General features: G+C 34.6%; 1 protein-coding gene across 4 annotated transcripts in view; it reads right to left on the bottom strand.

Annotated features, from left to right (window-relative positions):
- Positions 1-345: 345 nt before the first annotated feature.
- The window catches only part of PGAP1 (post-GPI attachment to proteins inositol deacylase 1), a 31300-nt gene continuing 9288 nt past the window's right edge, over positions 346-22357 (bottom strand). For 2 of the 4 annotated variants that reach the window (XM_084523526.1, XM_084523529.1), the window contains exons 5-27: positions 21734-21894; positions 20182-20234; positions 19946-20012; positions 18454-18559; positions 16745-16800; positions 16586-16669; positions 14756-14805; positions 13282-13333; positions 13000-13077; positions 12243-12318; positions 11856-11929; positions 11728-11779; positions 10826-10889; positions 9765-9873; positions 9335-9373; positions 8177-8270; positions 7371-7461; positions 6967-7164; positions 4932-5067; positions 3708-3758; positions 2230-2453; positions 1768-1872; positions 346-923 (exon numbers count right to left, since the gene is read on the bottom strand). In XM_084523526.1, coding sequence (XP_084379652.1) covers positions 785-923; positions 1768-1872; positions 2230-2453; positions 3708-3758; positions 4932-5067; positions 6967-7164; positions 7371-7461; positions 8177-8270; positions 9335-9373; positions 9765-9873; positions 10826-10889; positions 11728-11779; positions 11856-11929; positions 12243-12318; positions 13000-13077; positions 13282-13333; positions 14756-14805; positions 16586-16669; positions 16745-16800; positions 18454-18559; positions 19946-20012; positions 20182-20234; positions 21734-21894 — 2159 coding nt within the window. In that variant the 3' untranslated portion in view covers positions 346-784. Of the gene's footprint in view, positions 924-1767; positions 1873-2229; positions 2454-3707; positions 3759-4931; positions 5068-6966; positions 7165-7370; positions 7462-8176; positions 8271-9334; positions 9374-9764; positions 9874-10825; positions 10890-11727; positions 11780-11855; positions 11930-12242; positions 12319-12999; positions 13078-13281; positions 13334-14755; positions 14806-16585; positions 16670-16744; positions 16801-18453; positions 18560-19945; positions 20013-20181; positions 20235-21733; positions 21895-22357 lie in introns of those variants that run through there. The other 2 variants (XM_084523527.1, XM_084523528.1) reach the window with 2 other exon arrangements.

Genomic DNA, 22357 nt, shown 5'->3' with positions numbered 1-22357 from the left:
TAGCAACTGTGTTGTAAACTCACACCATACCTCACTGTTTGCTAGCTTCTACGTATGGACAAAAAATTGGCAATGTTTTAAAACAACATTAGAGCAAATTGTTTATGAATCTGCTGACATCCTTCCTGAATAGAAAGCTACACAGAGTATTGTTGTTTTTTCACTCTCACAAAAAGTAAAATGTGTAAGACTTTCAATAATCTCACAAATGTTCAACAGCGACTGAACAAATACTTTGATAGAAATAGCAGTTCTATAAAAGCAGTACATTCCAGTTTGTCTAGACACAACTGTGACAGCTTTTAAATTAGCATAAAATGATTAAAACTATACTTGGCTGTGTAGTTTTTGTGATAGTCACAGTGTGCTTGAAATTTATTCAGTTTTAACCAGCATACTTTAGACCTGCAAGATACGCAAGTTTAGAACATATGCATTGCACAGCATACTGAGTAAAAAAAAGTCTGTTTAAACAAAGAAGTATAGTGAAATATCAAAGTGTCTGCAAGGCAAACAGTATTGATGTTATACTAATAAGATTTATGTGCTTACACACACACACATTGTTAATTCACTTAATTTTCACAGTCAGGAAATAAACACCATGAGAAGCTTTCTAAGCAACACAAACAGAACTATAAACTTTTTATAAAGTATTCATGGTTCTGTCATCTTTCCCAAATAATCCAAATTACCATGTTAATCAAGGCATTTCTTTGTTGAAATTTACCCCCTTTCCAGAATTACTTCTAGGCTGCAATATTCTTCTTATGTATAACCAATGTTACACAAGACAACATAGTACATGTAGAAGAAGAGAAAAAGTTACAAAGTGGGGTACTTTGTATAAATGCATTCGTCCAAAAGCCAACATTGCAACAGACAAAGGGAGTGGAACTTTGGCTGCAATCTTCAAGAGTTTACTGTAAGAATATAAAGAAAAAATTGGTATTTTTGTAGTCACACATGCAGAAGGAGGAAAAAAAAAAAAAAAGCATATTAGCATATTTAATTTTCTTCTGAAAATTAGAATTCAAAGATTTGCTCTTTTTAAACAGAATATCTAAGTTCAGTGGAAAATAGTGATTTATAAGCAAGAGAAATTATGCCAGAAGACTATTAAAATGTCAATTAACATTATCCTTATATTAATTTAAAAATAAATCAACTGTAACGCAAAGGTGTAATGTTTTAAATTATTCGAGTTACCAGGTACTGGTCAAGAGAATAAACTACATTATTTATTAGCAGTAATCTTTCATAGGACACTGACTAACTTTTATGTCTGAGGAAGAAATTCTCTATCTGTCAGCAAAAACAAGTGCTCAAAACTTCTTAACTCAGCAGAAACCACATTACAGGCATATTTTTCAAGTGTGCCCATAAGGGAGCGTTATAAGAACATATCTACAGTGGTTTCAGATCCACTTTTCCTTGTAACTTCCAGATGAAAATTTTTAAGATGTATTAGGATTCTGTAACATTTAAAAACATTCAATGAGTTGTGAATGAAAAATTCCTAAAAGGAGTCTTTGTACAACTAATTGGTTAGATAGTAATATTTCATTTAAGTCTATATGGTAAACACTGCTGTTTTCCTTCGCTTACCTGAACTACAGGTCATTCGTATACATTTTACATTTTATCTAGTCCTTAAGATTTAACTATATGAGTTTATGAATTTCTGTGTAGGCTGAGCAATTACATATATGTGCAGCACAAATTCAGAAAGAAGCGGTAAAACAACTGAGAACTGGGCTACAGTACCTTGATTTCACTTCAGAAGTAGTTGAATTCATGAGAATTTCTAAAATGCATACAAGGATAATAGCTGTAGATCTACAAGGATCGGGATCAAGCCTAACATTGTACCTGCCAAAAAAAGTGAGTTAGTTTTAAGAGCACGTTACTTTTAAACTAGGCTACCAAATAAAATCCAAGGTGGGAGCAATGACGTGCTAATAACAACATACATGTCATGTATATGTCATCATAAACTGAATATAAATCACTTCTGTTTCATTACTTCCTTCAACATACCATTTGGTATTACCTCTTAACATCTACTTATATTGTTCTTTCCATGCAATCTAGCTTTAGTTACAGTTGTAGTTATCTGAAGTCTTTCATGCTATAAGGTAGGTAGAAAAATTAAGCATTTGCAATTGTGACTATCTTCCAAGGTTCAGATTCTTTTCCTCCACCCTTACTGGCAATTTAAGAAATTACCTGAGATTTTTAAACCAGTAAACTAAAGATGGCAGGTTCAGCAGCACAATCCATGTGAATAAATAGAGAATTGTAAGATGGATCTTAAGACTGTTAACAGTTTCAGCAATTGTCGTACTATTGGAGAGAGATTGTGTTGGTTCTGAAGTTAAGTCTATCAAACTTCGGCTTTTGACCATGTGTCTACTTGAGTTCTGTGAAGTTTCTTTTGAGCAGTCTGAATCCTGAAGATAAAAGACAGTAGTCATAAGAACACGTGCTGGCTTCTAAGAACCCTAAGAAGGGAGCAGGAGGGAAAAATTGTCCCTACAGTCGCATATGAACTCTGATTCAGGAAGAAAATTTGTAATTTATCCCTCAAAAAAGCCATCAAAAGCAGAGTTCAATAGTTCAATTTTAAGGCACCTAGATTTAACCAGCAATTTCTCTTACACTAATAGTTTGTGTGTCTTTGGAAAAAAAAAAAAAAAAAAAAAAAAAGAATGGATGATGGAGATACCCTGACACCACTGCAGTGAGAAAAATACGGAGTTCCTGGAAGGAGGAAGAACAGAATAAAAGAAATAATAATACATGTGGGTGAAAATCACATATAATCATTCATGGAAGAAATATACAGAAGGTAATGTAACTGGGAGTAAAACATTAACTGTAGGAATGAATAACAAAGATAAATGAGTTGGCAGATGATAACTTCCAATGACAGAAAAAAATACAAATGAAACAAGGAAAGATAATACGAATATGAAAGAAGAGAGATGGGTTAAATTTAAAATTAAATAACACCCCAAAGTCCCAAAGAAAATTATCAACAACATGTTCTGGCTGACTACTTTTTTAACCGTATTTTATGAAAGAAGAATGAGTAGTCATTATATGAATGTATCCACGCACTTACACTTCAGATCCTATATGTTAAAGTAACTGAAAAAAAGAAACAAAATTCACATTGCATGAAACCCAGCAACATTTTGCTTCTTCACTCCTTTTCAAATAGTTCCCAATTTACTGGAATCTCAATCCATATCCATCTAATATTTGTCACCTCCTGATTAAAACAAAGAAAGAAAGAAAGAACTCGGAACTCCACAAGCTACCTATCTGGAATAGAGAGTATACGTTATTATAAACATAATTTATATCTAGAAAAAAGGTTTTTTTCTTTAGATAAGGCAGGTACCAAAACTCAGACAAAAAACTGTCATTCTGCTATATCTTTAGAGACTAAATATTTCTCCTAAAATGTTTTCAGTCAAGTTTGCACTGCAGTGATCTTCAGCAGTGAATGCAGTGACCATATAGGATACTTGTGTCCTGGCTTTTCTTTGACATCATGCATACAGTAAGTAAACTCCACAGCTACCTGGTCATCATGACACAACTCAATACTGTAATGGCAAGACGATAATTTATAATGAATGGGGCTTGCCAAATGATTTTTGGTCACTTAATTTTGAGGAGAAACAAGAAATACTCACCCCATTTAGCATGTTTTTTTCTGCTCCTACATTCACATGTAGTTTTATTACCTGTAAGACAGACCATTTGGCTTTTTAACAAATGTTGCTTCACACGATAGCTACAGTATACAAGAATCTCAGGCTAATTATTTTTTGTCCCTTTTTATAGATAGATAATTCTAGGGTCCCAATGGAGCTGTGATTCTAGAACTCCCTCTTCCTTCTGATCAGCAACATCCAAAGTGCTCTCTTAAGGAAGGGTTTCCAAGCACAGAGGGAGAAGTTGAGCTGGTCTGCTTCCACTGTGATAGAAAAGGAATACCAGTGGAAAATGTGCATATTCCTTACTTCCTCTTCCTCCTGATAACTCAGTTTGACTTCCCTTCTGTAAAAACACACATCAGGCCACAAAGGAGAAGTCCCATATCAGAAATTTACTGCAGAAGTGGAAGCAGGGTCAGCATGGAAATGTCCTTCACAGGGTAACTTTATGTCACAGGGATTTGAAAGAGAGCCCTGTTCTTCAGGCTGTGCTTTCTTCTGCTACATACCTTCTTCAGACCACCTGCAGGCTGCTCCACTTTGTACCCTTAACTCCCAGATGCATGCTCCCAAAGGCTTCCCTAGTAACTAAGTACAGTAGCTGTTTTAGCAGCTATATAACCATGGGGTGAATCAGATATCTAACTTAGATGAGTTAGATGCTCTGATGCAAAAAAGACCATGGAAACTGAATAGCAGAGACTAAATATGGAGCCTTGATCCCTTGGCCAGTGCCACAAATTAGCCATACAATAAAGACTGTCCTAATTCTACAATTTGTCCATTTTCCTTCCTTTTACTTCATAAGGATTTGTGAAGTCTTTAAAATAAAAAGTATTCTACAGAACATTCAAGGATCTTCTTTCACTACAGCATCTGTTCAAGGGAGCCATTAGTCTTTGATTTTATAACATGACATTCATAAGAAAAAATTTAAACTACACGAATTATTGTAGCAGGCATATAGGACCATACATTCCTTTGAAAAAAGTACAATCAAAACAACAAAATAATTCTAAACAGTGTGAGATTGAAAGTCTGAGGAGTTCAAAAAAGACCTATTTCAAGTATGCGAATAACCACATTTCCTTAAAGTATGAAAAATGGTAACCTCTATTTTTGCTTTTAACACTGGGTTAATTCAAAGCAGATGAAATGTTGACATTATGTACATATCTGGAATGCTTAGCTTTTCAGTACCTTAAACAAGTATTGAAGATAGATAACGAATACAGCCAGTGCACCACAAGTGGTCCAGCTAACCAAAGCAAGAGACCCCATCACACAGAGTCTTCTGTATGTAAACAACTTGTTATCTTTCTGAAGCACGGTAGGTCTTAAAAAGCAAACAAACAAAAAAGCCCTAATGTTATACTTGGTAGTTTTCACGTTATTACCAGATATCAAAGAATAATTGTTTCATGAATGACTGACATGAATAATACATTCCTCCTGAATATTGATTGAACACCAGAAAAATAAAGTTCAACAAATTTTAATATATACACTAACTGCTACATAAGCTACTTTGCAAATAACTTTATCAAACTAACAAAACCATCTCACACCTTCCTGTATGTCTGTAACCAATACATTATTAGTTATTATTAGTCTCTAACTAAGACATTATTTTTACTTCATTTGGGGAACATAACGGATACACTGGTGAACATTAAGCATTAGGTTATCCTAACTCCAGATATGCATCAGTCACTAAGCTCTTTTGTGGAGCCCAAGAGAACTAGAACCGTATTCTTACTACTGCATAGTTGTACCATCAGAGTGATTCCTACTACAAACATTACTACACTGCAGTGATCAGTGATAGCACAGCAGCATACAACAGTAAGTCTGCAAGACTCGTTTTGTGACATTCTTCCCAAACAAGGGTTTCTGCTTACTCACAGTTTCAGAGAGACAGAAAATTTTATTTTAAGTCTCTGGATTCCAGCTGAAATGACTAAGAGACAAGTATGAATCTGAAATGACAAAGAGGAGCTGAGAAGAAATGAAAACCAAGGGAAGAAGGTGGTAAGGAAATGCAATGGAAAGGTGAAAAAGTCTGTAACCTCTCAGAATTTCACTGAACATTCCAATGTTAAGACAGTGAAAATGGGAAGAAGCATTATTTGGAAAATTTAAAAAACCTTCACAACAAATTTTGAAAATAACCACAAAAAGGGTACTTGGTAGGAACACGGAACTCCACAGGCAGCTAGTGACAAGTTCTTTGCTGCTGGCTATATCAGATCTTTTCAGAAGACTGAGCAAAACCCAAATGAATCCCATATACTTTAGAGAGATTTATATGTTTTTATTTTTTCTTCAAGAAATTCAGGACTGGATCAGAACCTGCGTAAGGTAATAACTGTGTGAAGTATTAAAATTCATTGCAAAGAACGATCTGACTTACAGGCAAATAACACAAAATCTAATTTTCCTGCCTCTGCTCAATACATTCTCAAGGGCTAAATTGAGCTAAAAATCTTAAATTTAGTAAGAGTAATTTCAAAACTTAGAAGCTGCTCACTTCATCGCTTATAACTAAATGTCTTCACATTCACTATTATTGATGAATAAGATGGCTGAGAAAAAATAGCTCACACCACGTGTATTATTTGATAGAATAAGACCAGAAGTACTAGTGATAAAGAAAAAGTTCATTTAGTAGGTATTTTCTAAGCAAAGAGCATCCCAACTAACTTTCTGGACAGACCAAATTAGTTTTCTATTGGCTGAAACCTAGGTGAGGACTTTATCAGTGTGAGAACAGTGAAATCATCAAATTAGCTAAGTATATCATCCAATTTCTAATTTTCTCTTTCAAAAACTTTATTTTCCATTCCCCCCTTTTCTTAACCCCCCTTTCCTATTTCAGCACTCATCTGTACATACAAAAACATTCCAGCATTCTTAGACATCATCTGTAAAATTCATCAGCTGCTGAGAAGGAAATAGTTCAGCTGTGTTCTTTCCTCCAACAAGCATTCCTCAAAAAGTAAAACTGAAAACTTTTATTGCAGCTGATGAAGGAAAGAAAGCCATTTAAGTTCCCTTTTGGAGATGTTAAACAAGGAATATAATGCTATTCTGATATTTCATTAATATTTAACACTGACAAACCCAAATATCTAAAATCAAGTATGAACTGTACTGCAGAATTTCATTTACCCAACAAAAATGAATGTTGCAGTCATCAAAAAAAGCATAATTATAGAGCATAATGTTGTTTTACCTAATCAGAATCAACCATAATGTAGAGAAGACTCTCAGAGATGCAGAGAAAAATACTGCACTCCAGTAGGCAATGCCTGCCCCCAAAAGAAACAGAATCAGGGAAACGAGGGGGAACCATACGTCCTGACTACTCAGTACAGCAGCATCCACCTCTGGCAGCGAGAGTGAATCCCATATCTCTCTAAACCAGTTAAACCTGCCAAAAACATGAAAGCGGTGTTACTTATGACTTTGACTTGCCATTACGGTAAGACATATATCAACTCTTACTACACCCTTTCAAAAAAAAGTCAGGTGTTCACAACGAAATCAGAGTAATAATCCTCCCACCAAACCAAGTTTCAGAATTTTGAAACTTCTGTTTTACAAACCACTTTAAATAAATAAATTATGCAAACTTACCCCTTCAGAAACACAACAATGCTTATAATAGGTTCTACTTTGTAGGGTTTAGCTGTTCTAATTAGTTCAAGGGAAAATTCTGAACACTGGCCTAGAATCAAGAACAGAAAGTATCTATAACTATTATTTTGTCATGAACTTTAACAAAGATTATCCACAACAAAAAGTAAATTCAGACAATTTTTTGAAAGTTCACTTTAAAACAAGATAACCACGTCTTATGACAACACTAAGTCAGCACACAGTCATGGTTGGACTTGATAATCTTGAGGGTCTTTTTCAGCCTAAATTAACCCGGTAATTCTATGATCCTCAAAGGCCTTATTCAGTGGATCATTCACATTCAGGTAATTTGACACAAGAACTTCTAGAGCAATTACAGAGTTTGCTACAAGTACAAACCTGAATTTAAATGAAAATGCTATTTGTCTTAAGTCACGTATAACAGTCAAATCTCATCTTTATGCAAGATCGAGGTGTTCTGTGCATAATAACAGTATGTTTTAAACTTTCACAAGTGTTTTTAAGTATTTTCTATTAATATTAAAATACCATGCAACACACCAACCACAAGGAAGAGACTACAGGGTAAAAAAGAAGGAAATATTCTGCCAGCATACAGCCTTGGAGAACTACTAACAAACAAAAACTGAAGCTGAGGAGCCTAGATCTGGAAAATTCACTCAAGTTCAATGATACTTAGCTTAAAAAAAAAAAATATCACACCAACTAGCTAGCCTTTCAACAGTAAATTGGATAAGAAATTTCTTTAAAAACACTGGAAAAATATTTTTCTAGAAATCTACCTGTTGATATCAGTGTGCTCAGTTGTCCTCCATAGGTAAGGAGGATATTAGAAACAACATAGACAGGAAGAGCGCCAGCATGGAACCTTATTATCTGAAAGACAAGGATATAAGAATAACTTGCAAACATATACAAAAGATTATCACAAAACCAGCATGATAATGTGACTAGAAAATCTTTCCTAGAAGATGAAAATACTTTCTCATTTTCATGGATGAGTATCTGATAACCAGTATGAGCAATTAATATTACATACGGAAAATATTTGGATATCTCATAAATGGCAACTCAAATGTGTTCTGATAAATGAAAGCTTTTTTTTTTCAGTCAAGACAGAAGTGAAAAGAATACAATAGCATGTTAATGGTGTTTCAGTAAAATATATAAACAAACCCTAAAAGCAAAAGGCCACATTTGAAGCAAAACTTATACATAGTTAGGTACCCTTTTGGCACAGATTTTTCAGACTTAATTTCTTGTATATTTCACTTGGCTTCCGCTGTGCCAAGTCATGAGTTGATATCCACCTCTATACAGATATTACACAATCTCTTTTCAAATGGTAACAAGATGAGAAATCCTTGACAGAAATGCACATATTCAAATAAAGGAACTTGCCAGTAATATTCCAGCACTATATATCCATGCTTGGGAATTACATTACTTTTTAGAATCAGAAAATTGCAGATGGCTAGTCTATTTTTATACCATTGTAGAAAAGTATTCTTCATTGATAAAGAAAGAAAAAATATTTAAAATGGACATATAGATTTTTTTTTCTTTTTTCCCCCTGAAAAACTTGCAGTTGATGCCAAATGTTCTTTTAAAGTTTTAACAGTATTGACTCACCAGGCAAGAAAGTGAAAATGACCTACAGCGTCATACCTCTATAGATACTGGGCTAACTGCAAAGCCAAATGCTCAACATTTACACCAGCTCTTTAAAGCTAGAATGCTTTTCTATTCTGAAAATGGATGCCTGGCAAGGCATGGGATGGGGTGCCTTACCAAGTAACAAGGTTTTAACCGGTCATTGAATAATGCTTCTCTTGGCATCAAGAAGGGATTTGATATGCCATAGTAAGGGGTGGCAGGAAGGAATAACTTGTATAGGGACTGATATAAAAAACAAAATCTAGTATTAGAAGATTTCTTACTTGCCCAAGAATTTGTAAAAACGATGTCTTCAGAATTACCTGCATAAAAATTAAGATTTTATTGAATGCTATTTTACACAATAGCAAGCAAATACAAAATACTCTCAAGAAGCCAATTTAAAACACAGCAATCCTGTAATTAAAATGCACAACAGCTTACATCCAACTACTTTTCTTAAAAACATATACTTTAAAGTATTGCTTAAATGTAAGTCCAACTTCCACTTGTTCTCTAAACTTTTAAAAACACTTGTAACGTGCTATATTTATGAAAAGGCCAAACAGCTCAATTTCAGATTTGCTTAGTATTTATTTTGCTACATGATTTCAAAGATTGAATTAAGCAAAAAAAAAAAAAAAAATATATATATATATATACACACACACACAGCAATGCAAACTAAGTATAAAATAAATGTTTGTTACTCACTTCATACTGACAGTCTGAGGAAGAGTAAATGTTTAATACTGGAACCCTGCTGTCATTTCCAGGCTGAGCAACATGCAGTTTTGCAGAAATCTCACTAGAAGATGGAACTCTGAAAGAGCAACTTAATTGGTAATTGTTTTCCTCATAATCAAAAAAAAAAAAAAAAAAAAGGTGATCTACATGCTTTAGTCTTCAGCAAGTATGCATAAACCATAACTAATACATCAAGTGTCACCCACAAGCTGTGAGCCAAATAGTATAATGAACTTTTTTTATTCTATCACAAAGAATTATAGATTGGGTTGGGTTGAAAGGGACCTTCATATCATCTAGTTGCGACCCCCATCATGCACAGGGACACCTTGCACTAAGCCAGCTTGCTCAAAGCCCCATTCAGCCATCCAAGAGCTACTTAACATTCTGAATCCACTGTACTGTAGACTATCTCAGGGGCATTTGAAGTAATGAAAACAGACAAGTTTAACATTAGCATATGCACTCCCTCTTAAAACACATAAATATGCTCTGTGAAGAGAATGGATATGATGGATTCTGAAGAATAAAATTCAGCCTCCTGCAAGCATTAAGTTGTTGGAGTAGAAAATACAGGAAAAAAACTAAAGTTCAATCAGGTTGTTCAACTCTGAGTCACGAATGACACACATTTCAAGGCACAGCATTTGCTTTTGTCAAGCAGCTTAGGGCTGCTGTGCGATCAAGACCCTGGATCACAGGAAGAAACCAGTACCCCAGGCAAGCTCTATTTCCCAGTCACGAGGGGATCAAAGATTATGCTGAGAATTTCAGACCAAGAAATCTTATTTCCATTTCCAAAATATTTGCAAGAACTATCAAACAAGCAACTAGTAGATCTATTAGTAGATATACTTATTTAAAAGAAAAAACAAAACAACTTTGTCAATGAGGACAGAAAGGTAAATGAAGGAAAGATGCAAAAGAGACTGGATAATTTGTTTCATATCAGAAATATGCCCACAACAGCATGCAAACTCTCTTCAAGAACATATCAAGAAATAAATTATAACTGTTAAAGTCCTTACTTAGCTACAGTTACTGAGTCTTCATGTGACCAGGGTATATGAAGTCTGTAAACACTAGTTTTTTCTGAAAAGGAAGATAATTAAAAATACAAAATTCATTAAGAACAAGACATGGCAACTGTCTGCAAAAAATAAATGAAGCAAATTCAATAGTCTCACTATATATCGGCAAAACATATGCTATGTGCCATTTCTTCAAAACCACACGTGTACATACTGCTTACTGTCTATAACATTTGACCTGCTATAATTTCACCATAAGACACTTAAAAACACAAACAAAACAAAAGGTGGCCTAGAGATCATTGTACAGAAGCACTGTGCTTGCAGTTACATTGCAATTAAGATTTCAGTGCAGTTAACACTGAACAAAAATGACTTTTAACACATGCTGTTACAGACCAAGACAGAAAGACACCAACATTAAAGGCAGTACAGTTACGAGAAAATTTCGGGTTTTCAATTGCAAGCTGTTACCTCAAGCTAGTAAATCTCTCTTTTTTTTTTTTTTTCTTGAAACCAAGCCCTTTAGCATCCTCTTCTGTTTGAGTTCATGCAGCTCAACACTCAGATTTGAGTGCCAAAATTAGCAAATAAAAATCCTAGTCAAACATACTATTCTTGAGAAACACTTCCAATGTAATGCAGAATCCTGTGTAAAATTCAACCTTCCTTTCTGAGAAGCAATAAAACAAGCATATGAGACTAGTTCCTCATTTTCTTTGAGCTTCTTAAAGTAGAAAATGAGAAATATTAGCACAGACATTTGAACAGATTATAATAATACTGTATAAACCCCACTGCCTGAAAGGACTTCTGGTTCCACAAGTTTTAGTCTTGAGAATTTTCAAGGAGGTTTAAAACAAGGTTATAAATATATACTTTAGAACACGCATATTTACCATTGGGTGACTGGCAGTGGCTCTCTATATATATTCTGAAAGCTTGATATACCTAAAACATATAAAAAAAATTACTTAGACTCCAAATAGTTGTTACATTAGCTTAAAAAATTAAGTAATATTCTTACTTGGTTAAAGTGCTGGAGCTGAACATTGTAAAGTAAGCCAGTGGAATTTAATAGAATTTTGCTTGAAGAAAGGCCTGCAAAGGATGCGTTATTTTAAAATATTATATAAAATGATCTGAGAACTCAGTACATCTTCAGATTTGATTTTTTTTTTCCCCAGGAGATTTATATCCACTATATCTGTTAGTCAAAAAAAAAAAAAGTCACATTTCTTATTTGTTACTAGCAAGAGTAGTGTTAACTTTAGTAAAAACAACCCCACCTCCAAAAAAAAAACCAAACCTGAACATTGGAAGTTTTAAGCACATTTATTATCTTAGGTGTTAGTTAATATTAGTTTCCCTTTTTTTATTTTTCCCCCCCCCAATATTAATGCGATGTACTTACCAAAGGAAAAAAGATTCGTTACAGGAAGCTGTACTGTTCTGGAATCCTCTTTGAAGAATTCACAGTCCAAAGCAAACTGCAATTCAGAATATTAAGTACAGATCTAAACTGAACACAAGACTGTAGCCAAGCCCTATTCACAGGCACCAGCAGAATACAGGACACAAATACTGAACTGTCACTTCTGCCCCCTCCCCCCTGACTGTCAGGGACTGGCAGTTAGTTTATTCTTGTAAACAGCAGTAGAAATCTGGGTACCTTACGCATAACTTGTAGGTTACTCATGTTTGCAGCCATTTGCCTTCAAAAGCCTGAGAATGACTAGAATCCAGTTCACATCCCTCCACCTGAGGTGCATCTCAGTGTTTCTGTTGTTGCTGTTTTTTTGTTTGTTTGTTTTGGTCAGGGGTGGGGTGGGGTGGGAGGTGTGATGTTGCAAAGCAGCATGATTTGTCCAAATTCTGGATACAGTTTTCTAAGCAGCAAGAAGCTCTGTTTTGTCCCCTGAAGATTAATTATGAAGAGCAAAGAGACGTATGCAGCAAATACGAGTTCCACCATCTCTAATATATATTTAGTTCACTTGAAAATTACTTTCCATCCCATTCCAAGTCTATCATTTGTTCTCTCTTTGTTTGTTAAACCGAGAGTTTGACAATTTGTCCAATAACTTAGCACATAACCCTTTAACTTCCATCATAGCATCTGAAAGCTATGAACACTCTGAACAAGCAATGTCCATGTTTCATCTTTTTACCTTATTGCCAACCGTGGGTGGTACAAGAATGACAATGTGGGACAAAGAAGGATAATCCTGAAGTTTCAGTATTACAACCTTAAAAAAAATAGAAAAAAAAAAAAAAGAGGAAAAGCCATTAACAAAACACACCCCTTAGCTTGCCAGTTCCCAGATGTCCACCTCTTGTACCCCTTCCTCTGCAATACAATTGCATGTTCCATGCTGCAAACAGAACAGATCCTTCTCCCACGACACAACCCCACCAAGCAACTCTCCCTGCTATGAGGTAGGTACACTTACCTTGATGGTCGGAAGTAACTCAGCTCTCCAGGATAAATCAGTAGCTTCCAGACTGTAAAAATACATGCACATTAAAAGGACAAACATTTCATTATCCAGGCACTAGATTATGACAGTGGACCAGCTTTTATCCCTCTCTACCTAAACATGCATAATTATGAATTGCGAACAAGTTTGGGTCTACTGCAGTCAGCTACTACAGTCATTTAGCAAATTATAATAATTTCAGATACTGCAAATCTTGTTTTTGCATGAAGAAATTAAATGAAGCTCTAATTTTGTAATACACAACAATCATCAGTTACTAGACACACATCTTCCAAAAGAATTAAAACTCTTAATGAGCCAAGGCAGCACTGGCATTGAATTAACACACAGTTTTATTAACATCTGTTAAATATCAAATGTGTCCATTGTTCCTATGGGCACATGCAAAACATACCACATAAAACAAGAATTGCAGACCTTGCAGCAGCTCAAAACTGGTGTACGAATTTTCAAATTGAACAGCAAGACATTCATTCACTTACTATAAAATATGATTTTTACAATACCAGGATACATTTTGTTCTCTAAATAGTGTTATAGGACCTCAGGATAATAGTGTTTTTGCTATGGATTTTATTAGGCTAAGTTTTAGCTAGCAGTCCTGCACTAGACTAACCTCCATTTGATGCCAATCAAAGGTTACAAAGAACAGTAACAGCCAGCTGCTCCTTGGATCAGGAAAGAATAATTGTAACATCTGACTGGATGCAAGACACTGTGGCTATATGCCTCAGCACAGATCCCCAAAAAATAAACACTACACTAGCTCAAATCCACCCAGGAATTTTCCCTAATCTAAAGGGTAGACTGAATTTATGTAGAGCTGACTCTGAGGAGGTAAATTAAGCCAGTGTTAAAAACAATTACTTTTCATCTTTTTAGTAATGATTGTAATGACCTGATTCAAATAATCACTTGATCACCCACACTTCTAAATATTCTCATATGGTAACAGCAATTCTGGAATGCAAAAAAAAATAATAAAAAGATGCTTCAATTCACTTTCTGAGGGCTTCAAGTAATGTTTTATGTCTTTGTCAAAGGATTCTAAAATGATGTTACAAACCATACAATTTAGGGTTCCAATGCAGAATGCAGTGTCCAAAAGAGAGTAAAAGGAGCAATTTTTTTTTTTTTTTTCATTTTTTTTTTTACTGATATGAAGGTCAAAAATACAGCTTAAATTAAAAAAAAAAATCACAAAATTTATTCTGCATTCATATGATAGCAATTTTGGTCAGTATATTTTTTCCTGTTTATTGATGATACAGAAAGCATGAATTATGCACAGCAGGAATAAGAATTCTATTTTTTCTTGCCAACCCCTTCCTAAGAAAGATATTTTATATGCTTGAAAACTCAAATACAGTCATACAAGATCTACTTAAATAATAAAAAAAAAAAAACAGGAACTATGTATACTCACCATGTTGAAGAATTGCTGTCCATGCAGCCATAAATCCAGCTACTTGTGTCCTGTAACGTTAATACCATAAAAAGTACATTACTGATGTGCGAATTTATAAATACATTACTATTAATTCTTTCCAGCAAACAATGCATGAGTTGATACTGATAATCTCCAAAATTTCTACATGCTAACAGTTTCAGTTCACTAAATATGAGCAATTGTTCTAGAATACTTTAATAGCAGAGCCTGGTGCAAATAACTTCCTAATGAGAGGCACAGATTTTCATCTTCATCTCATTTTCCATTATGTCTGCAGCCACTATCACTATAATAACCAAACTCTCTTAAGAATATTATTTGCTGAAGTGTAAAAGCAAGGATGATGACAAGAACAGTCTCTCTCAAATTCCTTCTGTAGTTTATAATGAAACTATTAACTTTTTCTTTTTTTTTTTTTTTAAACATTTCACAGCAAAATCAAACTTCCGTGTTAATGGAATTTGACATTATATCCTCCATTAAAGAGTCTGATATCATAATCTTGCAATTAGAATTACAAAGAAAGATAAAACACGAACATTAAAGGTGTGGTGCTTTTTTTTCCAGAATCATTTTAAATAAGTTTGTCATCTTTTCTATATATGAATTGGCACGTTTTTCTAAAAAAGAAATACAAGGTTTGGCAAGCAAACTTTCATTATTTCTCTTCAAAAAAGAGAAGTATCTGCCTTAACACGATATAAAGTTCAATTTTATTCAAGTTTATTCTTTTCCATCTAAAATTAATGTCTCAAGCTCCTATCCTGAGTAGTCAAGAAATACTTCAGATTTTGACTGTCCTACTGGGTTCCCCTTAACTCTCACTACTAGAGAATATAAGTATTCTGTACCTCCTCCTCCTCAAACAGTACCAGTCCTGTCATTAATACATAATGAAGGCAAAAATTGCCCCATTCAAGGGCAACTAAGTTCACAACAAATTTAAAAATTTTGAAGCTGCTTCTAGGAAACACAGGATATATTCTTTTTTTCCCCGCAATGGTAGTCTGAACCTCTCCTTTTGAGGTAAGAGGGATACATACAATCATATAAGAAAGCATCTCAGAATGAATCGCAGAATGGTTTGGGTGGGAAGGGAACTTAAAGATCATCTAGTTCCAACCCCCCTGCCATGGGCAGGGACATTTTCCACTACTCATTTAATACTGAGAAGTATATTTATCCATCTCCAGTTTGCCAAGAGACTACATTTCTTCCTTTCAAAAAGTATTTTAAAAACAATTTCAAAAACATTTTAGCTGTGGAACTAAAAATACAGGGCATACTATCACCTCTCTTCACAACAAAGGAGACAGCTGAGAAGGTGCTGTTTTCTCAGCTGGCTCCCATTCACATCCACTGCTTAGCTGAAGATCTCTGTAGACTTTCTGGCTGACTTAAATTTTATTATGGCAAAGCAAACCTATAAGCAGTGTTTCTGAATTCTAAGTACAGCTAAACCCTGGCAGCACTGAAAATAACTTCTTCATTCAATGCCATCAGTACAGCTGCACTAAATTAAATGAGAAAGCAATCTGTGGCTAACTGTGAGAGAGCCGAAAATAAAACATTCACATTTCAGAAATTCAGGTGACATTGAAGGTTTCAGACCTTGAACACTAAGCACAACATGCTTCAACAAGAAGTACATCTGACACAACGTATTAGGATGTGAATGTAAGTGGATGTCATTAATTTCTACTACATGTATTATTCATTAAATTTTCTTAAAATCACAACATATCCAAAATTAAAACCAAACAAGTTTATAAACAAACTCGAGACATGAAAGAAGTATTTTCTCACCAACATACTGTTTTCACAGTAAACATGACTGTATGATTTTCTGTGGCTTGCAAGAGGAAACACGAAATATTTTCCATCTGAATCCTTCAAAGGGAAAAAAATGTTCATTACTAAAAAAAAATAAACATAATACACACAATAGAGAAAAACATCACTTACGTTGTAAACAGAGTAAGTCCATTTTGAGGTTTTGACTTCAATCCACATGAAATCTCCTAAAAACAAACATGTTTTTATATGTGACACTGGAGGAAATAATCTACAAAATCTCATACTTTCTTATTGCCGATATGTTATCTCTTATATGTAAATGTCTCAAAACCTTACAAACTTTAGTCAATACACAAGCTTGCTGCTGCTTAGAATGACATGCAACAGTCATTATCAGTAACACAGGAAGTAGCAAAACACTGGGATCCAATTACTACATATTAACTACAAAAAGAGAAAGCCTATGGATTTTAGAACAAAGCTCTCAAGGAAACAAAAAAAAAAAAAAGAAACTTAACAACACAAGATGTAATTACAGGGCGGCATTAAATCTAATGAAATATTAGAAACATCCCCAGTCTTTGTTTCTCTCGGCCTTTTAAGAAAACTAGTACAGAAACTTGTGTAAAAGCAAGTCAAGTGATGAGCTGAGTGCCACGTACAAGAAAACAGTAGGAGTTTAAAGATATGTCTGGAGAAAGAAAATAAGACAGAATAATGAACAGATTGGATATGTAAATACTGCAAATTATTATGCAAGGTTAATATTTTTCTTTTGTGTAACTAGAATAAGCTAAATTTCTCTCATGAATTTTTAAGTGTCAAGAGTGTGCGAGAAATAGCAAGATGCAAACACTTTGCACTTCCAAGAATAGTCTGATCTTTCACTAGGTAGATGAAGATAACAATAAATCCCCCCCTTAACATTCTTTTTAGAGGGAACAAACACCGTTCACTTAGCCTCCCTCTCCCCGTGTCTTACACCCCAGAAGCTAAACATTTCGGTGGTCCTCTACTGGGTTCATTCTAGCATGTCAATGCCTAAATGTCCCCTTATACTAGGGTGGCCAAAACTGGACACCAAAGTTAAAGCTATCTTAAAAGTTCTGCAATAGTTTACGTTACGAAAATTTCTGAAATAAAATGGTTTTCCTCAGTTCAGTCCACTCAGCAGAACTAGCAATACAGCTGTGCCTTATGAAACATCTGTTTAGTTCCCAAGAATCCTTGTGCTCAAGATTTGTTACCTTTTATCTATGCATTCTTTGCAGTGACAAGGAAACAATTAGTGGGTGGTCCAATTTACCCTGTCACATCACTAAATTGATGAAGCAGCCCTGAATATTCAGGATTTCCTTACATAGCACAAAACTAACATAGTGGCTCTACAATACCCAGAATCACAGAATCTTTAAGGTTGGAAAAGACACACAAGATCATCCGGTGCAACTTTTCCTTAAACACCCGCAGGGACAGTGACTCCACCACCTCCCTGGGCAACCCTTTCCAATGCCTAATCACTCAACCTTAACCCTCTAGCAAAAATGGGATGCAAGTGTAGACTAGACAGCATTTTTGGCGTTCAGCTATCCCCAATTTCTGAGATTGTCTACTGGACACCTTGGTGTAAATACGATTCTTACTTGTGCCTCAGAATCAAAGGCATATAAAAACGACATAGCCATTTTTGCTCCTACCCTTTTTAAACTATTAAGTGCTGAAACCACATGGAAGTTAATAGTGTAGGTCTAAAAAGCCACATATTGTTTCAGCAATGTCAGAAGGACAAATTTTATTTCAGAAGCTTGCTAGTAAGAAGATCAACTCTTAAACAAGGAGTATCTCTGAATCTTGTTCAAAAGAAAACTGCTACACACCTGTAAGTTCTGTAAAAGCTTCAGGATTTTCCTCAAATATCTTTCCAGGGTGTCTCACAAAGTGGTGATTCAGTACAGACATTCTCTTCTTGGGATCCTCAGTTATCTTAACAAAACAAACAAAACAGATGGTCAATTTTTATTTTACCAACAAAACAGATTGCCAATTTTTATTTTACCAATTTGTATGATTTACAATCATGACATGATCAGTAGAAATGCAGTTTTGGGAATGAGAGGAAATAAATTATTAGAAGACATGATACACTGTTTCTATTCTAAATACAATAATCTGAATAAATAAAGTACCATTAATAGTCAATCACAGCAAAACAGAGAAAGTCAACATTTGCCATTATGCATAAATAAAACTTTTGGGAGTTTTGTATCATCATCTATTCTTAACAAAAGGAAATTATATTCTACATATATATTTAAAAAAAATACATACTTTATATAGACACCCATACATTCTTCCCAAAACAACATACTCATGGCAGAGTTTAAAAATATTTATATGTACTTGTCTTTATTCATAAATCTAGCATATTGCACCTATCTTAATATTTCAAGAAAACAAATAGCTGTAAGAGTACACTGAGCTTTGCTTTCATTTTTTCCTTCTTCTCTCCTCTTCAGCTTTTCAACATTGTGGACAATACAACTGATTTCTGCAATGTATTACCCTCCAGTGCACTGTCAGTCAACTTCAGAAAAACCGTACCTCCTTTTTGTCCCTATAAATTCCATATTAAAGTGAGCATGCCTTAAGAAACCAGTGCAGCGTGGCACTACGGAAACTGAAAAAGAACACCTGTAAGCCTTCCTCTTCTATGTCTGTGACTCTGCTCTTGCATATTTCTAACCTCTGGACCTTGATCCCAATTCAAGTGTACTGCTGCCAAACATTTCAGAAGGATATTTATTTAGAAAAGCAATAAATGATGGTAACCAGAGGTAAACAAATCAGCTTTTTCCCTGCCCTTATATTGCATTTACAGTCTATTTTTGTGTTATTCACAAAAGAACACTGTAAATACTTGCTGGCCCCTATGACGACACTACGTGGGGAAATTTAAGAAGTATTATGTCTGAGATAAACCATCATAGTTTTTCACCCTTTGTATACTATTTATGCAAGGTGAATCCAACACACTCTAAGAGATTCCATTCAAAGCTACACAGCTAGAAAAAAATAGCATGGTGCAAGGTCAACTAAACCTAATGCATCATGTAATAATAACACAATCCACAAACCAACTATAAAGCACCAAGCAATAATAACATTATTAATAAATAATAAAAATTGGCTTAACTTCTAATTATTTCTGACATGTCAAATAACACAAAGCCATGAGACTTTTTCAGTGACCAATACCAAAAAGGCAATAATTTTCTCAGTGTGACTCAGAAAAATCAAAAGTGAGCTTGTCCTGATTAAGCATTCTGTGAGGGAAGAAGAAATTATACACAGTGGGTCATATATACAAACCTGCCTTGTGTTTTCATCTATGAGATCAAAAAAAGCTCTAATGGTAGCCAGGATCAATTCTTTGCACCTAGAAGACAGAATAAGTAAAATTAAATCTAGAAAGGAAATATCCAGGGGAATAAAAGTGGCAGGAAGAGACCATATTATGCTGAAATTACATTATTGTATAATGTAAGAACAATACAAAACAAAAGGAATGTTTGGTCAGCCAATTAACCTTTGTTCAAATAGCTTACCACACTATTGAGAGATGGTCTGTTGAGGCCCAAGCTCTAGGCACAGCCGAGCTCTGTTTGGAGAAGAAAAACAACTAAGATATTTTTTTTAGCGTTCAGCATTTAAAAATTCTAAGTTGCGTCCCGTCCCCCTCCCCCGTCCCCCCAATTTAAATCTACTTTGGTAATTAGTAATAGAGTTTCATGGACAGAGGTATAATAGAATGGCTTCTTCAGTCAAAAACATTATTTGCTGCAGCAAAGACAAGGACTTGTAAAATGACTACAGAAGTATGTGTGTTAGATAGATCAGATAGCAGTGTCTAATAGTCAAAGAGCAAATAATGGTGTAGAAGAAACTTACTAAGACGTTCTTCAAAGACTGCTTCTCTTACTAATCTTATTAATTTAATAAGTGATCCTGGCACATAAGAATAGAAGCATGCCAGTGAAGGCAGTTGCTGAAAAATCAAGAACACCCTCAACAGAAAGGAGCATGAAAGAACTAGACAGTCCAAAGTTATTCATTTGTACATGTACTGCATTTACAGACTGCCACCAAAAATCTCCCTTCCATAAACAGAGCTCATTACCTTATCATACAACCTGATTCAAGTAAAGTATAAACAATTAATGAGCTACAGCCATGAAGAAAAAATAAAGAAATAAACATCATCCTACAGTATGACTTGGTAGATCCAGATGACAAGGTTATAAAAAAAATTATACCACTCTACACTGGATCTCATGCAAAATCTTGGTCACCAACAGTCATGAGAAATTAAAGTGCAGCAGACGCAGAGAAGGGTTGCTAGGACAAAGGGATTGCAGAGTTAATCTTCTCAGCCTAGCAGAATCAGAGTGGAGACTATTTATAGACGGCCTTCTGTACAATGGACAGGGAGATAAACACCAAGGGAATGAAAACTGTTTCAGATAACATTTCAAGCTGATGTCAGAAAAAACCTGTTCAAAAGCTGGCTTACACAATAAATGGAAGTCGGAAACTACAAATTTTCTGTCAAGCCCTACTGAGGAGTATTTGCCAGTTTCTTCCATGCAGAGAACAGTTACATGGCAGGAAATATGGAATAACAAACCTAACTAGTTCTATGATGCTGCTTGATTAATTTTGGGAGGAAATAGATGCCTGCACAAGCAGAAGACAAATAAAACCTGATTTCTGCAACAGAAAAGGTGCAAGAAGGTGGTGAAAAGCAATAGTACCAAGCAGTACTTAGGATGATTCAAATCCACCCCAACGCGTACTCTTTCAATGGACACTCATTTCTGCTACATCAAATATTTATGGTGTTATATATACATATATATATACATATATATATATATATATATATTCATTATCTTCATTTATTTTCATATTCTTTTTATATTTTATTTATATTTATATTTCATATTTATATATTATTTTCATATTTAGTTACTCTATGCTGTACATATAAACTACAATCAGACATTGATACACATATTACAGACAGCTATCTAGCATACCTCCATGCAAAACAAAAACAACAACAAAAATACATTTTTTGTTTGTTTGTTTGTTTTTTACCACAACAGATAAGGCACTGTCTTGTTGACTCAATCTTGGTAGAAAAGCCAGTCCTGAACGAACTTGGTAATCTCTAAATCCTCCCGCCACAGAAAGGGTAGTTAAATTTCTTAACTCTTGGGCGTTTAGAATCCAATGATTGCTTACAGCTGTATAAAAATCTATAAAATACATTAAAATCAATCAATTTCCCATAAATCTATTTTATATATTTAAAAAAAGCTACAGAATGATTCAACTAAAAGTTTCTGTAAGCCCTCTTAGAGGCATTCAAGCTCTGATTACCACTTTTGATTCATATAAGGAACAAAAATTATTGTTTTAATGCCAAGGAGGTAGTAGTTGGGAGAGACAGATACACTCACACTTCCTTTATTAGCTGAGCACTTATTTTCTTTAGGTAGCAAATCACCGTTCTATTTTAAGGATGGCAATAATCCAGAAACAGTCAGTCAGCAAGAAAGAAGCATTGTATTAATTTTTCTTCCTACAACTGATTGCAATGCAAACACAGTAAATCAAATTTAGCAACTAGAGATAATCCCTTCCTCTTGGGTGCCACAGAGAATAAAGAAAATAAATGTCTATTCTTTTCCTTCATCAATTCCTTCTATATCTACATTG

Source organism: Aythya ferina (genome assembly GCF_964211825.1).
Source record: "Aythya ferina genome assembly, chromosome: 6".
Classification (NCBI taxonomy): domain Eukaryota; kingdom Metazoa; phylum Chordata; class Aves; order Anseriformes; family Anatidae; genus Aythya; species Aythya ferina.
Note: the sequence above shows the minus strand (reverse complement) of the source record. Positions and strands in the feature narration are given on the sequence as shown.